This window comes from Staurois parvus, unplaced genomic scaffold (genome assembly GCF_062004578.1).
Source record: "Staurois parvus isolate SC_StPar_1 unplaced genomic scaffold, SC_StPar_1.0 ptg002113l, whole genome shotgun sequence".
NCBI classification, from domain to species: Eukaryota; Metazoa; Chordata; class Amphibia; order Anura; family Ranidae; genus Staurois; species Staurois parvus.
The window spans coordinates 4,285,824-4,300,509 of NW_028319909.1; the positions used below are offsets into that span (position 1 = coordinate 4,285,824).

A 14,686-nucleotide genomic window follows, 5' to 3' on the forward strand; every position below is an offset into this window, starting at 1 on the left:
AGTGGGCAGAGAATAGTCGGGTCACACGCCAGGTCAGCAACAGCAGGTCAGATCCGATAGGAGGCATCCAGGAGAGAGGTCAGACAAAGCAAGGGTCAGGACAGGAGAATATGGCAAGGTCAGGTACAATCCGGGTCAATAACTTACAGGGCAGAGGCTCGCAGATACAGGAATGCAGGTAAGACCAGAAGGCACTGAATGACAGCTCAGGGCCGTTTAAATATCACGCCCTGCGCTGCTATTGGTGCCCAGCGGGCGGCCGCGGCTTCTACTGCGCATGCGCAAACTCGAACGCCGCGGCCGGCCCGGACCTAGTGCCCGCGTCCCTGCACAGGGCGGCGCACTGCGCCTGCGCCGGGACCATCGCTGCGGGGATCGCGGAGGTCCCTGACAGGCGGACTGACCATTTGGAAACTTGGGCACTGCCCGAGGGCCTGAGGTCAGTAGGGGGCCCCATGAGATGCCCCTGGTACCTTTTTCATAGGCTTTTTTGAGTTTGGGCAAGGACACAGGGGCCCCATGATCCCCTATTGAGTGCCCGGGGTCAGTAGGGGGCCCCATGAGATGCCTCTGGTACCTTTTTCATAGGCTTTTTTGAGTTTGGGCAAGGACACAGGGGCCCCATGATCCCCTATTGCCCGGGGGCCCCATGAGTTGTCAGTCCACCCCTGTCTGTTACACATCTGCTCAGGCTTCAAATTGTTTGGCTTGGGACTGTGCACACTTCTGCCCTTCTAAAAAAAAAATAATAATGTATTTTATTTTCTTATTACAGCCATCATTCCCACCTGCAGCTAGAAGAAGAGATTCACCTTCAGATAATCATTATGAAAACTTGCAGAGAAAATAACAAAAGAAACTCCTACGTTAGTTATTAGCAAAAGTATTCTTTAAACGGCATAAGGGAAATAAAATACATATTTACTATGAGAAATGTGTCTTCTTTTTTTTTTTTTAATAAATACGTTTTATTTTTTTTATAAATGTATAATAAACAATGAAATAGTGTACATAGTAATAATTGTTGTGCTACACAATCAAAATGTGCAAAAAAAAAATATTCAAAGAAAATTATATGTATAAAAATCCCTTAACGCAGGAAGTGAATATACAATTAAAAATCAAATAATAAAAAAGTACAAACAAAGGGTATTTTTCTGTGGACAACCACCATGTGCAGCTATCGCAGGATGCAGGTGCGTACTATCAACCGAATACAAAGAAAACAAACAGGGCGCATCGGCAATTGACATACTGGACAAAGGCACATCACACTAAACAGCGGTGTCCAATCCACACTGCATATAAGTCCGTCCATGTATACCGTTGTGTCGATTGTGGCTACGTCGTGACGTCATCTGCATGCTCCTCCCCAACGCGTTTCATCAACGATCACGTGACTTTATCAAGGGGATCTGATTTATAATAAACAACACTACACAAACATTGTGTTTTCACTGCCACCAATCCTGATGTTATTGGTGTTGCCAAAAGATTGTTTGTGTGATATGAATGAATTCAATTGAATGTAAAGCTATAATTGATATTTTTAAAATGTATATATTTTTTCATTTATATTTTTTATATTTTTGGATGTAGTAGGGAGATTAGTCTAATTGGTGAGATTTCAATTTACTTTCTGACCAAGAGATACAGCTTGAGGTTAGGTCCAGGTGCGGACTGGCAACTCATGGGGCCCCTGGGCAATAGGGGCAATAGGGGATCATGGGGCCCCTGTGTCCTCTCCCACACTAAAACCACACCCAAAACAGCCTATGAAACACCAGGGGCATCTCATGGGGCCCCCTACTGACCCTGGGCCCTCGGACAGTGCCTGAGCGGAATGGTCAGTCCGCCCTTGCTAAGGTCTTTTCAACCTAAAGGGAAATCCCTCTTAGACAACTGTCACCAAAACAGACATTTCCATTGGAAGATTTCCTCTCTATTCCCATTCTCAGGGCAACTTAAAACACTGGAATATTCCATCCTTGTGTGTACCAGTGGTCACCGGGATAGACAGTGAGGGTGAATATCCCCAGAAGGGGCAAATAAAACATTATAAACCAACCAGCCAATTTCCACACACTGTATCCAATATTAAGATAAAAAAAAAAACTTTTGGCTTTTCATTGACTTTAATACGATTTATTCGATTAACCATGACAAGTGAAATAAAGGGTGAATCTCTACAATGATGACACAGGTAGCACTGAAAACCCGAGAGCTTTAAATCATTCCCTAGGATCCATCCAAAACTAAAAAAAATACGTTTGGCTTACCAATGATTTTAAAAAGTAATACAAAAACATTTTTGTTGGGCAACTACTAGCAATGGGGCATACATACTAGCAAAAAAATAAAATAGTTACCTCTTTTGTCCTGCAAATATCTATAAATGTATTTTATTTATTTATTTATTTCAGATACTTATATAGCGCCGTCAATTTACACAGCGCTTTACATATATATAGTACATTCACATCAGTCCCGGACCCTCAAGGGGCGTACAATCTAAGGTTCCTAACTCACATTCATACATACACATACAGTGAAGGAAAAAAGTATTTGATCCCCGGCTGATTTTGAATGTTTGCCCACTCACAAAGAAATGATCGGTCTAAAAATGGAATGTTCGGTGTATTGTAACACTGAGAGACAGAATAGCAACAAAAAATTCAGCAGAAATGCATATCTAACAAATGATGACTGATTTGCATGTTCATGAGGGAAATAAGTATTCCATCCCCTATCATTCAGCAGGATTTCTGGCTACCAGGTGTCTTTCATACAGGTAACAAGCTGAGATTAGAAGCAGTCTCTTAAAGGGAGTGCTGCTAATCTCATTTGGTTACCTGTATAAAAGACACCTGTCCACAGGAGCAATCAAACCATCAGATTCCAAACTCTCCACCATGGCAAAGACCAAAGAGCTGTCCAAGGATGTCAGGGACAAGATTGTAGACCTGCACAAGGCTGGACTGGGCTACCAAACTATCGCCAAGCAGCTTGGTGAGAAGGTGACAACAGTTGGTGCAATGATTCGCAAATGGAAGAAACACAAAACAACTGTCAGTCTTTCTGCTTTGGGGGTGTTTTTCTGCTAAGGGGACAGGACAACTGCACCTCATCAAAGTGACAATGGACGGGGCAATGTACCGCCAAATCTTGGGTGAGAACCTTCTTCACTCAGCCAGGACACTGAAAATGGGTCACGGATGGGCGTTCCAGCATGACAATGACCCAAAACACACAGCCAAAGCAACAAAGGAGTGGCTCAAGAAAAAGCACATTAAGGTCCTGGAGTGGCCTAGCCAGTCTCCAGACCTTAATCAGATTGAAAATCTGTGGAGGGAGCTGAAAGTTCGAGTTGCCAAACATCAGCCACCAATCCTTAATGACTTGGAGAGAATCTGCCAAGAGGAGTGGGCCAAAATCCCTCCTGAGATGTGTGCTGGATGTCCCTGTGATGTAGATGCTGAGAGGACCCCACCACGAGACTGCTGGATGTCCCTCTCACCTGTGCCAGATGTTGGAGCCTGATAATCCAATGATGCAGATGCTGAGAGGACCCCACCACGAGACTGCTGGATGTCCCTCACCTGTGCCAGATGTTGGAGCCTGATAATCCAATGACGTAGATGCTGAGAGGACCCCACCATGAGACTGCTGGATGTCCCTCACCTGTGCCAGATGTTGGAGCCTGATAATTCAATGATGCAGATGCTGAGAGGAGCCCACCACGAGACTGCTGGATGTCCTTCTCACCTGTGCCAGATGTTGGAGCCTGATAATCCAATGATGCAGATGCTGAGAGGAGCCCACCACGAGACTGCCAGTAGGCAGTGTCCACATCATGCAGACCAGAGGACACAAAAACAATGACCCTGCTTCAAGAAGACTCAGGACTAAAATGCCATGGGACCATAGATTTAGGGGGAGAAAACAGGTATATAAGAGATCAGCAGGGCTGAGATGTAACAAAAGACAAAAACATTAAGAAAATATTTGAATAAAAAACAAATTTTTTATGATACACAGTGCACAGAGATTTGGTTTGCTAACCAACAGCATACAACAGCCGTATTACTTAACTCAATCATTTAGGAGGACTGTTCATCTTTTGATACCAAATCCCTCTGTCTCGCATGCAGCCTCAGTTGTCCATCTTTTTGGTCTGATATGTACTGTACATCTCTATACAAAAAGGGCCACTCCCCCTGATGATGTCTGTTTTGACGAAACGCATTGGACGAGGCCAGCGGAGGTGACAAGATCACTCAAACCGAAACCCGGAAAGGGGCTTTTGCCAACAATGGATGGAGGATCTGATGCTCTGACATTTTTATATGTGATATTGCCTGTGTGGATCTTTTGGAATGTGAGTGTTTTAAACCTTTTTCTTAAATTAGATGTTGGTTTTATTACGCCATGAGAGTTTCTTTCTTCTATTCTTAACTCTGCTGACACCATTGGAGCGGATTGTGGGGGAGAGATTTGGTGATCCAACGGCATCCTGGTGTCGATCTTTTAAGAGCACGTACGACCATTCTTTTACAGGTGGTTACAATATCTGGCAAGGTACATCTTCACACTCCATGATGTCTGGTGGAAGCTTTCTCCTTTTATTTCTTACCCTGATTCACTTACATTTTATTTGATGGAATTTTTTTTTCTTCTATAGTATTTTTTTTTTATATATGGTATTATAAATGAATTTACATTTTATTTTATGGACTTTTTTTTCTTATATAGTATTTTTTTCATATATGGTATTATAAATAAATTTACATTTTATTTTATGGACTTTTTTTTCTTATATAGTATTTTTTTCATATATGGTATTATAAATAAATTTACATTTTATTTGATGGACATTTTTTTTTTCTTATATAGTATTTTTTTTCATATATGGTATTATCAATTAATTTACATTTTATTTGATGGAATTTTTTTTTTCTTATATAGTATTTTTTTCATATATGGTATTATCAATTAATTTACATTTTATTTGATGGACATTTTTTTTCCTTATATAGTATTTTTTTTCATATATGGTATTATGAATTAATTTACATTTTATTGATGGAAAAACTATTTTCTTATATAGTATTTTTTTTCATATATGGTATTATCAATTAATTTACATTTTATTTGATGGACATTTTTTTTTCTTATATAGTATTTTTTTCATATATGGTATTATCAATTCATTTACATTTTATTTAATGGACATTTTTTTCTTTCTTATATAGTATTTTTTTTATATATATGGTATTTTTGAATTCTCACATGGATATTACTATGTTATTCACTTTGTTGCTACAAGTCTGTATAATGATTTTTTATTGACTTATACTGTCATATTGTTTTGAAGGAAGTCTATGCACATTTGGTTGCTTGTGGTGCTGCAGTTTTTCACAATATCATTTTAGGGTTGGTATCATAATCTTTAGTGCTGACTTCTTAGTCGTTTGTTTTACCTAACCACAGAGTTTTTTTTAATTTTTACAGCATTCCTTTCCTTTTCCCTTAAAGAATGAACAAAAAAAAATCAAATGCTTCAAAATTATAAAAGAAAAATAAAGAGGATGAAACTAACCCCTCACTATCTTGATTTACAACAGGAAAGTTGCTCATCTCAGGAAATACAAAAAATAATTCACTTCTGCAAATTGTACAGTCTGTACATATAAGTTTTATATCATTTTAATTTTCATTTCCAAAATCTAACATCCACAAGTGTTGACGGGGCGGGCACGTAAGTAACTAATACAGAATGGTAGAATAACAACATAAAAGAATAGTGTTACTTTATTATTATTATTATTATTATGCAGAATTTATATATTATTATTTTTATTATACAGGATTCATATATTATTATTATTATTATACAGGATTTATGGCGCCAATAGTTTGCTCAGCGCTTTACAATATAACGGGAGACCATACAGCAACAATACAGTTCAATACAAGAGGGATAGGAGCAGAGGCGGACTGACCAGTCGAGTACTCGGGCACTGCCTGAGGGCCCGGGATCAGTAGGGGGCCCCATGAAATGCCCCTGGTACCTTTTATAGGCTTTTTTGGGTGTGCTTTGAGTTTGGGCAAGGGCACAGGGGCCCCATGATCCCTTATTGCCTGGGGGACCCATGAGTTGTCAGTCCGCCCCAGGATAGGAGGGTCCTGCTCCTTGGAGCTTACAATTTATTGTCTGGTTTTCCATTTTGTTGTTCTCTTGTATTTTCAATTCATTTGCTTTTTATGTTTTTTTTATGAGCTGCTGACTATTAGCATTTCCAGATCAAAGTTGTGCAAAGAGCAACAAAAGTTTGTTTTATTGTATGCTTCTTATTACTGTATATGGATCAGTAGGAGGAATAGTGCCCCATCATTGGTGTCAGTAGGGGGGATAGTGTCCCATTATTGGTGTCAGTGGCAGGAATAGTGCCCCATCATTGGTGTCAGTGGGAGGAATAGTGCCCCATCATTGGTGTCAGTGGCAGGAATAGTGCCCCATCATTGGTGTCAGTGGGAGGAATAGTGCCCCATCATTGGTATCAGTGGGAGGAATAGTGCCCCATCATTGGTATCAGTGGGAGGAATAGTGCCCCATCATTGGTGTCAGTGGCAGGAATAGTGCCCCATCATTGGTGTCAGTGGCAGGAATAGTGCCCTATCATTGGTGTCAGTGAGAGGAATAGTGCCCCATCATTGGTATCAGTGGGAGGAACAGTGCCCCATCATTGGTGTCAGTGGGAGGAATAGTGCCCCATCATTGGTATCAGTGGGAGGAATAGTGCCCCATCATTGGTGCTATTGGGAGGAATAGTGCCTCATCATTGGTATCAGTGGGAGGAATAGTGCCCCATCATTGGTGTCAGTGGGAGGAATAGTGCCCCATCATTGGTATCAGTGGGAGGAATAGTGCCCCATCATTGGTATCAGGAGAAGGAATAGTGCCCCAAAGGCAAGCAAAGGGCCACAGTTTGGAGATGCCTGCCTGCCATTTGTGTCAATGGGGGAATAGTGCCCCATCATTGGTGTCAGTAGGGGAATAGTGCCCCATCATTGGTGTCAATGGCAGGAATAGTGCCCCATCATTGGTGTCAATGGCAGGAATAGTGCCCCATCATTGCTGTCAGTGGAAGGAATAGTGCCTCATATTAGGAGAAGGAATAGTGCCCCAAAGGCAAGCAAAGGGCCACATCTGGCCCCTGGGCCACAGTTTGGAGATGCCTGCCTGCCATTTGTGTCAATGAGGGAATAGTGGAATAGTGTCCCATCATTGGTGTCAGTGGGAGGAATAGTGCCCTATCATTGGTGTCAGTGGGAGGAATAGTACCCCATCATTGGTGTCAGTGGGAGGAATAGTGCCCCATCATTGGTGTCAGTGGGAGGAATAGTGCCCCACTGTTGGTGTCAGTGGGAGGAATAGTGCCCCATTGTTGGTGTCAGTAGGAGGATAGTGCCCCATCATTGGTGTCAGTGGGGGAATAGTGCCCCATCATTATTGTCAGTGGCAGGAATAGTGCCCCAAAGGCAAGCAAAAGGCCACATCTGGCCCCTGGGCCACAGTTTGGAGATGTCTGCCTGCCATTTGTGTCACTGGGGGAATAGTGCCCCATCACTGGTGTCAGTGGGAGGAATAGTGCCCCAACATTGCTGTCAGTGTGAGGAATAGTGCCCCATTGTTGGTGTCAGTGGGAGGAATAGTGCCCCATCATTGTTGTCAGTGGGAGGAATAGTACCCCATTGTTGGTGTCAGTGGGAGGAATAGTGCCCCATCATTGGTATCAGTGGGAGGAATAGTGCCCCATCATTGTTGTCAGTGGGAGGAATAGTGCCCCATCATTGGTATCAGTGGGAGGAATAGTGTCCCATCATCGGTGTCAGTAGGAGGAATAGTGTCCCATCATTGGTATCAGTGGGAGGAATAGTGTCCCATCATCGGTGTCAGTGGGAGGAATAGTGCCCCATCATCGGTGTCAGTGGGAGGAATAGTGTCCCATCATTGGTATCAGTGGGAGGAATAATGTCCCATCATTGGTATTCATGGGAGGAATAGTGTCCCATCGTAGGTATCAGTGGGAGGAATAGTGCCTTGTATCAGTGCCCCAAGGGCCGGATAAAGGCAAACAAAGGGCCACATCCGGCCCCCAGTTTGGAGATGCCTGCCATAGAGTATAACTAACAATAATGTACATTGAATATTCATTTGTTTAGAGCTTTGATTAACACATTAAATAGTAAACTCCTGGACAGGAACTTAAGTAAATGAATTAACATAATCTTTGCGGACCCTCGTGGTCCTTTTTGTTCCAAAATAACGTGTATCATATATACAATTTTTACAGTTGCACCCGTAATTGAACATTGTCACTAACAAGCACAGGATGGGCATCACAAAGAATATTCTACTCCTTACCCTTTTTCAAGGTAAACTAGAGTCATTATTTTAGAGAGGTGGACAATTAAAAAAAAATTACAAATATATATATATATATACATGTGAAACTCGAAAAATTAGAATATGGTGCAAAAGTTCATTTATTTCAGTGCAGCAACTTAAAAGGTGAAACTAATATATGAGATAGACTCATTCCATGCAAAGCAAGATAGTTCAAGCCGTGATTTGTCATCATTGTGATGATTATGGCTTACAGCTCATGAAAATCCCAAATCCACAATCTCAGAAAATTAGAATATTCCATGCAATCAATAAAACAAGGATTGTACATAGAACAATATGGGACCTCTGAAAAGTATAAGCATGCATATGTACTCAGTACTTGGTTTGGGCCCCTTTTGCAGCAATTACTGCCTCAATGCGGCATGGCATGGAAGCTATCAGCCTGTGGCACTGCTGAGGTGTTATGGAAGACCAGGATGCTTCAATAGCGGCCTTCAGCTCTTCTGCATTGTTCGGTCTCATGTCTCTCATCTTTCTCTTGGCAATGCCCCATAGATTCTCTATGGAGTTCAGGTCAGGCGAGTTTGCTGGCCAATCAAGCACAGTAATCCCACGGTCATTGAACCAGGTTTTGGTGCTTTTGGCAGTTGCATTACTGAAATAAATGAACTTTTGCACGATATTCTAATTTTTCGAGTTTCACCTGTATAAATATATGTATATATATATATATATATATATATATATATATATAGTGGCAATGCAGTATCCTGCCAAGGTGGAAATCACGGTGGTGACCCAGGATTCCCAACCATACAGGTTGAGGGGCTCCAGGCAGTTCTCATAATGCACAGGAAACTGGTTTATTGGTTTCCTCTTTGGTTTGTAAAGCCTGTTTTGGGACCTGTAGCCTGGAGATTTCTAAGAGATTTGGGAGGGATGAAATCTCCAAACCTGGGTCCATGTTTTGAGAGCAGCCAGCGCGCTGATTGCACAGGTGTGTGCAGGCCTTTTTGTAGATTCTGGGGTCCCCCCCGGCAGACAAGAGGTCTCTGCCTTGGAGTCAGGTGGGATTCACCTAGTAGAGGTGGAAGCCAGAATAGCTGTGTGCTAGAGGTTCTCCGTGTGCGAAAACAACCTTTTGGAAGGAGTCTATAGGAGACAGACATAAAGCAGCAGGGGCGGACTGACCATTTGGAAACTCGGGCACTGCCCGAAGGCCCGGGGTCAGTAGGGGGCTCCATGAGAAGCCCCTGGTACCTTCTTCATAGGCTTTTTTGACTTTGGGCAAGGTCACAGGGGCCCCATGATCCCCTATTGCCCGGGGGCCCCATGAGTTGCCAGTCCGTCCCTGTAAAGCGGTATACCTGAGAGAGCCAGAAGGCTGAATATGGTTTGATGGTGGATATCCCTGCGTGGGAAGCGTTTTTGTTTATGGAACTTTTTTGTTAAATAAAATTGGGCTAAAAAGGCCTTTTAAAAGAAGAAGCGAGTTGCAGTGTGCTTTAAAAAAGAAAAGCTCTACCATTTTCGATGCGAGTTCCCACAATATATATAAAAAATAAGCTGTTGTCAGTGTGGTTATTTTAGTCAATCTCAGGGAGAAGTGAACGGTGTACCAGTCATGGCCACTGCCCCAGTCTTCATAGCAAGGAGCACATGGAAGGGCGACGCATGTCAAACAATAAAAGAGAAAAATTCCCGGCTCAACTTACCAACCGACTTGCGAACAAACCGAATTGTCCTGTCTAACAGTATGCGTTAAAACCGGGGGTTTCATTTGCACACATTTGCAAACACATGCATAAGCGGCAGAGCCTCTTCACGGCACCCCGATATTCTGCAGTTCCTAACCCTATAAATTTTGAGAGCCCCCATACTAGAGGAACATGTATTTAATGGATAGACTGAGGGCAGGTGAACCTGAGGGAGCCCACCCCTCCTTAACCCCCCTGGCGGTATTCCCGAGTGTAGCTCGGGGTAAAGTTTCAGCACCACTAACGGTAACCCTGAGCTACACTCGGGAATACACTGCAGTGTTGCTCCGGGATCCCTCCAGCACTTACCTTGTCCTGCGCTCCCACGATGTCCCTCCTGCAGTGTCCCCGGCAATGTCCTCCGGCCAATGCCGGCATCTGTCTTCCGGGTTCCGGTCCCTGCGACGTTGGGATGTACGGGGGACGGAACGACGGGAAATCCGAAAATGTCAAAAAGTGACATTCACTAAATACACTAAAATCACATAGTAAAACATTCCTGTATCAAACCATTTCACATACATTTTGTCCCGAGTGCTTTGTCCGGCGCCCTGCCTGCATTTTTACTGTTCTTTCTGCCTTGAAACTGAGAAACGTCCATGGCGTCCAAAAAGCGTCCCTTTAGGTCAAAAGTGGTTTTAGACCGGCTAGAGAACAGCGATAGTAAATCAGAACCACTTGCAGAATTGAGTGATAATGATTCGTGGGGGAAATTCCTCATCAGACACTGAAAACGATTCTGCGACTTTGCTCAGCGATGTGCGAACTTGGCGCTCTATTTCAAATTTCAGTGTTTTTGGTTTGATTATATTATTGAATTAAATTTATTATTATATTATTATTTTTTATGATTATTTATTATATTATAATTTATGATTTCGTGTTTCAGATTTTATCATACCCGGGATGTTTACTAGACTCTTGTTCGGACAGATTTCAGTGAGTTATTCCTACAAATTACAGGCCTACAATAAAAAAACCACATATTTCCATGCAAAAAAATGTACCGCTTTGAGCACAGAAATACTGACATAATCAGACCGCTAGGGAGGTTACAGGTACTGGAGTACAGTGGACACCCAGCATATAGCACAATGGCAGCCAAGGTGTCAAGTGCGGCCTCTTACCAACAAGTCAACACTACAAGAAATGGCCGCCGCCCCATTCTATCTATAATATATATATATATATATATATATATATTCTGTCTATAATTGGCCTTCACAGCAAGGAGCACACTGCACTTGTATACTGTACATTGGAGAATCTGAACTGAAATTAAGAATGTAATAATACCCTTTAACAATAACATTACCTAATAACTTATCTGTAACATTTTTCAGATATTGCAAGTATACCCGAATTTACTGCGAGTGGAGAAATGGTGGAAGGACGTCCTGAAATTGTTTCATGCTCTGTGGTGCACACATGTGGCTCCAATCCACCTTCCCTAAAGTGGGACAAACCTGGCCAAACCGAGAGACGATCTGAAGATCAATCTGGAGGAAACTGGAGAGAAATGTCAACAATCAGATATATTCCTTCACATGAAGATGACAAAACACAAATTCAGTGCACAGCAACGTATCACAGCGGGAGAACATCACGCAGGGCAGGAATACTGAACATCAGATGTATGTATTGCAGTCAATTAAAATTTTAGCTTTAAGCAGAAAGTTCCCAGTTATTGAACCCCCACACCTTTGAGCCCCATACATGCAGCAAGAAAAATATTTTAAAGCATTACTTAGGGGTAATGGCAAGGCTTATTTTTAGCAGGAACGCAGGGAAAAGTGAACAAAGTTGAACAAACCCAGCCAAACCGAGAGATGATCTGAAGATCTATCTGGAGGAGACCAGATATAGTGAATACAGGGTCTGTGGAGAGCGGCAATAGTGAATGCAGGGTCTGGGGAGAGCGGATATAGTGAATGCAGGGTCCGGGGAGACCGGATATAGTGAATGCAGGGTCCGGGGAGACAGGATATAGTGAATGTGGGGTCCGGGGAGAGCGGATATAGTGAATGCAGGGTCCGGGGAGAGCGGATATACTGAATGCATGGTCCAGGGAGAGCGGATATAGTGAATGCAGGATCCAGGGAGAGCGGATATAGTGAATGCGGGGTCCGGGGAGAGCGGATATAGTGAATGCGGGGTCCGAGGGAGACCAGATATAGTGAATGCAGGGTCCGGGGAGAGCGGATATAGTGAATGCATGGTCCAGGGAGAGCGGATATAGTGAATGTAGGGTCCGGGGAGACAGGATATAGTGAATGTGGGGTCCGGGGAGAGCGGATATAGTGAATGCAGGGTCCGGGGAGACCGGATATAGTGAATGCAGGGTCCGGGGAGAGCGAATATAATGAATGCGGGGTCTGGGGAGACTGGATATAGTGAATGTAGGGTCCAGGGAGACCTGAAATGCACAGTCTCACTGCACTTGCGTGAGTGACATCATTGGCTTTTGCCGATGTGAATATCTCCTAAACGGTATATGTTTAGGAGATATTCATTGTACCTACAGGTATGGCTAATGGTACGTTTACCTGTAGGAATAAGTTAACAAACAGAGTTTACTACCACTTTAAATGGGACACAAAGAAGCAACTAGCATTTTCAGAAGGAGGCCAGCAATGGTGGCTTTTATACGTCCCTTATGACCAGGGGCGGACTGACCATTTGGGAAATCGGGCAGTGCCCAAGGACCAGGGGTCAGAAGGGGGCCCCATGAGATGCCCCTGGTACCTTTCATAGACTTTTTTGGGTGTGGTCTGAGTGTGGGCGAGGACATAGGGGCTCCATGATCCCCTATTACCCGGGGGCCCCATGAGTTATCAGTCCACCCCTGCTCATGACAGAGTCATTTTAAGTCCCTGAGAGATATAGGAAGTATGCATGTCCTGCATGTAAGCAGTTGCATGTGGGGTGCCATTGTATGTATTTCTGCCCTAGGCAATACAAAAAACCTGCTACCCCCCCTTCCAGCCTCCACCGCCCACTAGCTCCCCCACATGTGACCACCAACACACTCCGTGACCCTCCTGCACCACACCACAACCCCACTCGCTTCCCTCAGAGAGAAACTGAGAAAGACTCATCATCACAGCGTCTCCTTTCCCGGAGTCTCACAGCCGTTCCCCGACTCCCCTCACTCTGCTCCTCCACCTACCGCCCAGCCCCCGTACCCCTCGAAGCTTCCTCGTGCGACTCAGGACAACCAGCATCCCTTCTTGTGGGGGCAGAGCCACCTCCCTGAAAAATGCCACCCTAGGCGAACGCCTTGTTTGCCTTGTGGCAAATATGCCCCAGAGTTACAGGTTGCTTGGGATGGGAAGGGGTTAACTGTGTCTAGACTCTGTTCTCGGGCTTTTTAAGTTCTGCTCCCTGTTGCAAGGGTTCTCTTTCAGATGGAATTTCAGAAGAGGTACTGCAACAACATGTAGTCCTGCTGGAGCACATGGACCCCTTCTGGATCATCCTGCTGGATTCTCCCTGGACTAGGAACCTACTATTACTGAACTCGAGATGAATGGACTTTGCTTCTCTGGAAGGTATGAACCTGGCAGCCTGCATTAGTTAGTTATGGCTGGACCAGGGGCGGACTAACCATTCAGGGACTTGGGCACTGCCCGAGGGCCCGGGGTCAGTAAGGAGCCCCATGAGATGCCCCTGGTATCTTTCATAGGTTTTTTGGGTATGGTTTGAGTATCGTCAGGTGGGCTTCACCTCGTAGAGGTGGAATCCAGAATAGCTGTGTGCTCGAGGTTCTCCGTGTGCGAAAACAATCTTTTGGAAGGAGTCTGTAGGAGATAGACATAAAGCGGCAGGGGCCGACTGACCATTTGGAAACTCGGGCACTGCCCGTGGGCCTGGGGTCAGTAGGGGGCCCCATGAGATACCCCTGGTACCTTTTTCATAGGCTTTTTTGAGTTTGGGCAAGAACACAGGGGCCCCATGATCTCCTATTGCCCAGGGGCCCCATGAGTTGTCAGTCCGCCCCTGTGCTGGACTCATGTACAGTGTGCTCTTGAACTGTGTTGCTAAATCTGAAGTAATTGAAAGAGGTTCATGGTGGTACATGGCATAGCAGAAGCAAGGTCACTGCAGAGGGTTAACTCGGCAGAAGGTGTGGAGGAAGTGAACATTTGTCATGGGTAATCAAAGGCTGGTGTAAAGTGAATAGCAACCTGTCATGAAGCATGCTACCTGGCATGGCAATGGGTCCTCTGGTAGGTGGGTTGGAACTCTGACTTCTCTCCACCGGTCAGGTCTCCTAAAGTATCGGGACTGATCTCTTGTTATGGAGACCCATGGCCTAGCTGCATGGTACAAGAAAGCAGCTAGTTAATCAAGTGCACGCATGAGGTCTGCGCTATGTGCACGGCGAGACCCCATTCTGTCACTGGGAGTGGGGTGGCAGATGTATGCTGGACAGGTGGAGAGGGCATGGGCTCAGTGGTGTCCAGGGGCGGACTGACAACTCATGGGGACCCCAGGCAATAGGGGATCATGGGGC

The 14,686-nt window shown here is 44.3% G+C and overlaps 2 protein-coding genes across 2 annotated transcripts in view; both read left to right on the forward strand.

Moving 5' to 3' along the window:
• Nucleotides 1–934, forward strand: part of LOC149432752 (hemicentin-1-like) — a 38,874-nt gene extending 37,940 nt beyond the window's left edge. Inside the window, exon 18 of the mRNA XM_089665038.1 lies at nucleotides 776–934. Within this exon, the coding sequence (XP_089521164.1) occupies nucleotides 776–850 (75 nt within the window). The 3' untranslated portion in view covers nucleotides 851–934. The remainder of the gene's footprint in view (nucleotides 1–775) is intronic.
• An 11,633-nt stretch (nucleotides 935–12,567) lies between these two features.
• The window catches only part of LOC149432753 (Schwann cell myelin protein-like), a 50,594-nt gene continuing 48,475 nt past the window's right edge, over nucleotides 12,568–14,686 (forward strand). Inside the window, exon 1 of the mRNA XM_089665008.1 lies at nucleotides 12,568–13,721. The gene's annotated coding sequence lies outside the window, so the exon portion shown is untranslated. The remainder of the gene's footprint in view (nucleotides 13,722–14,686) is intronic.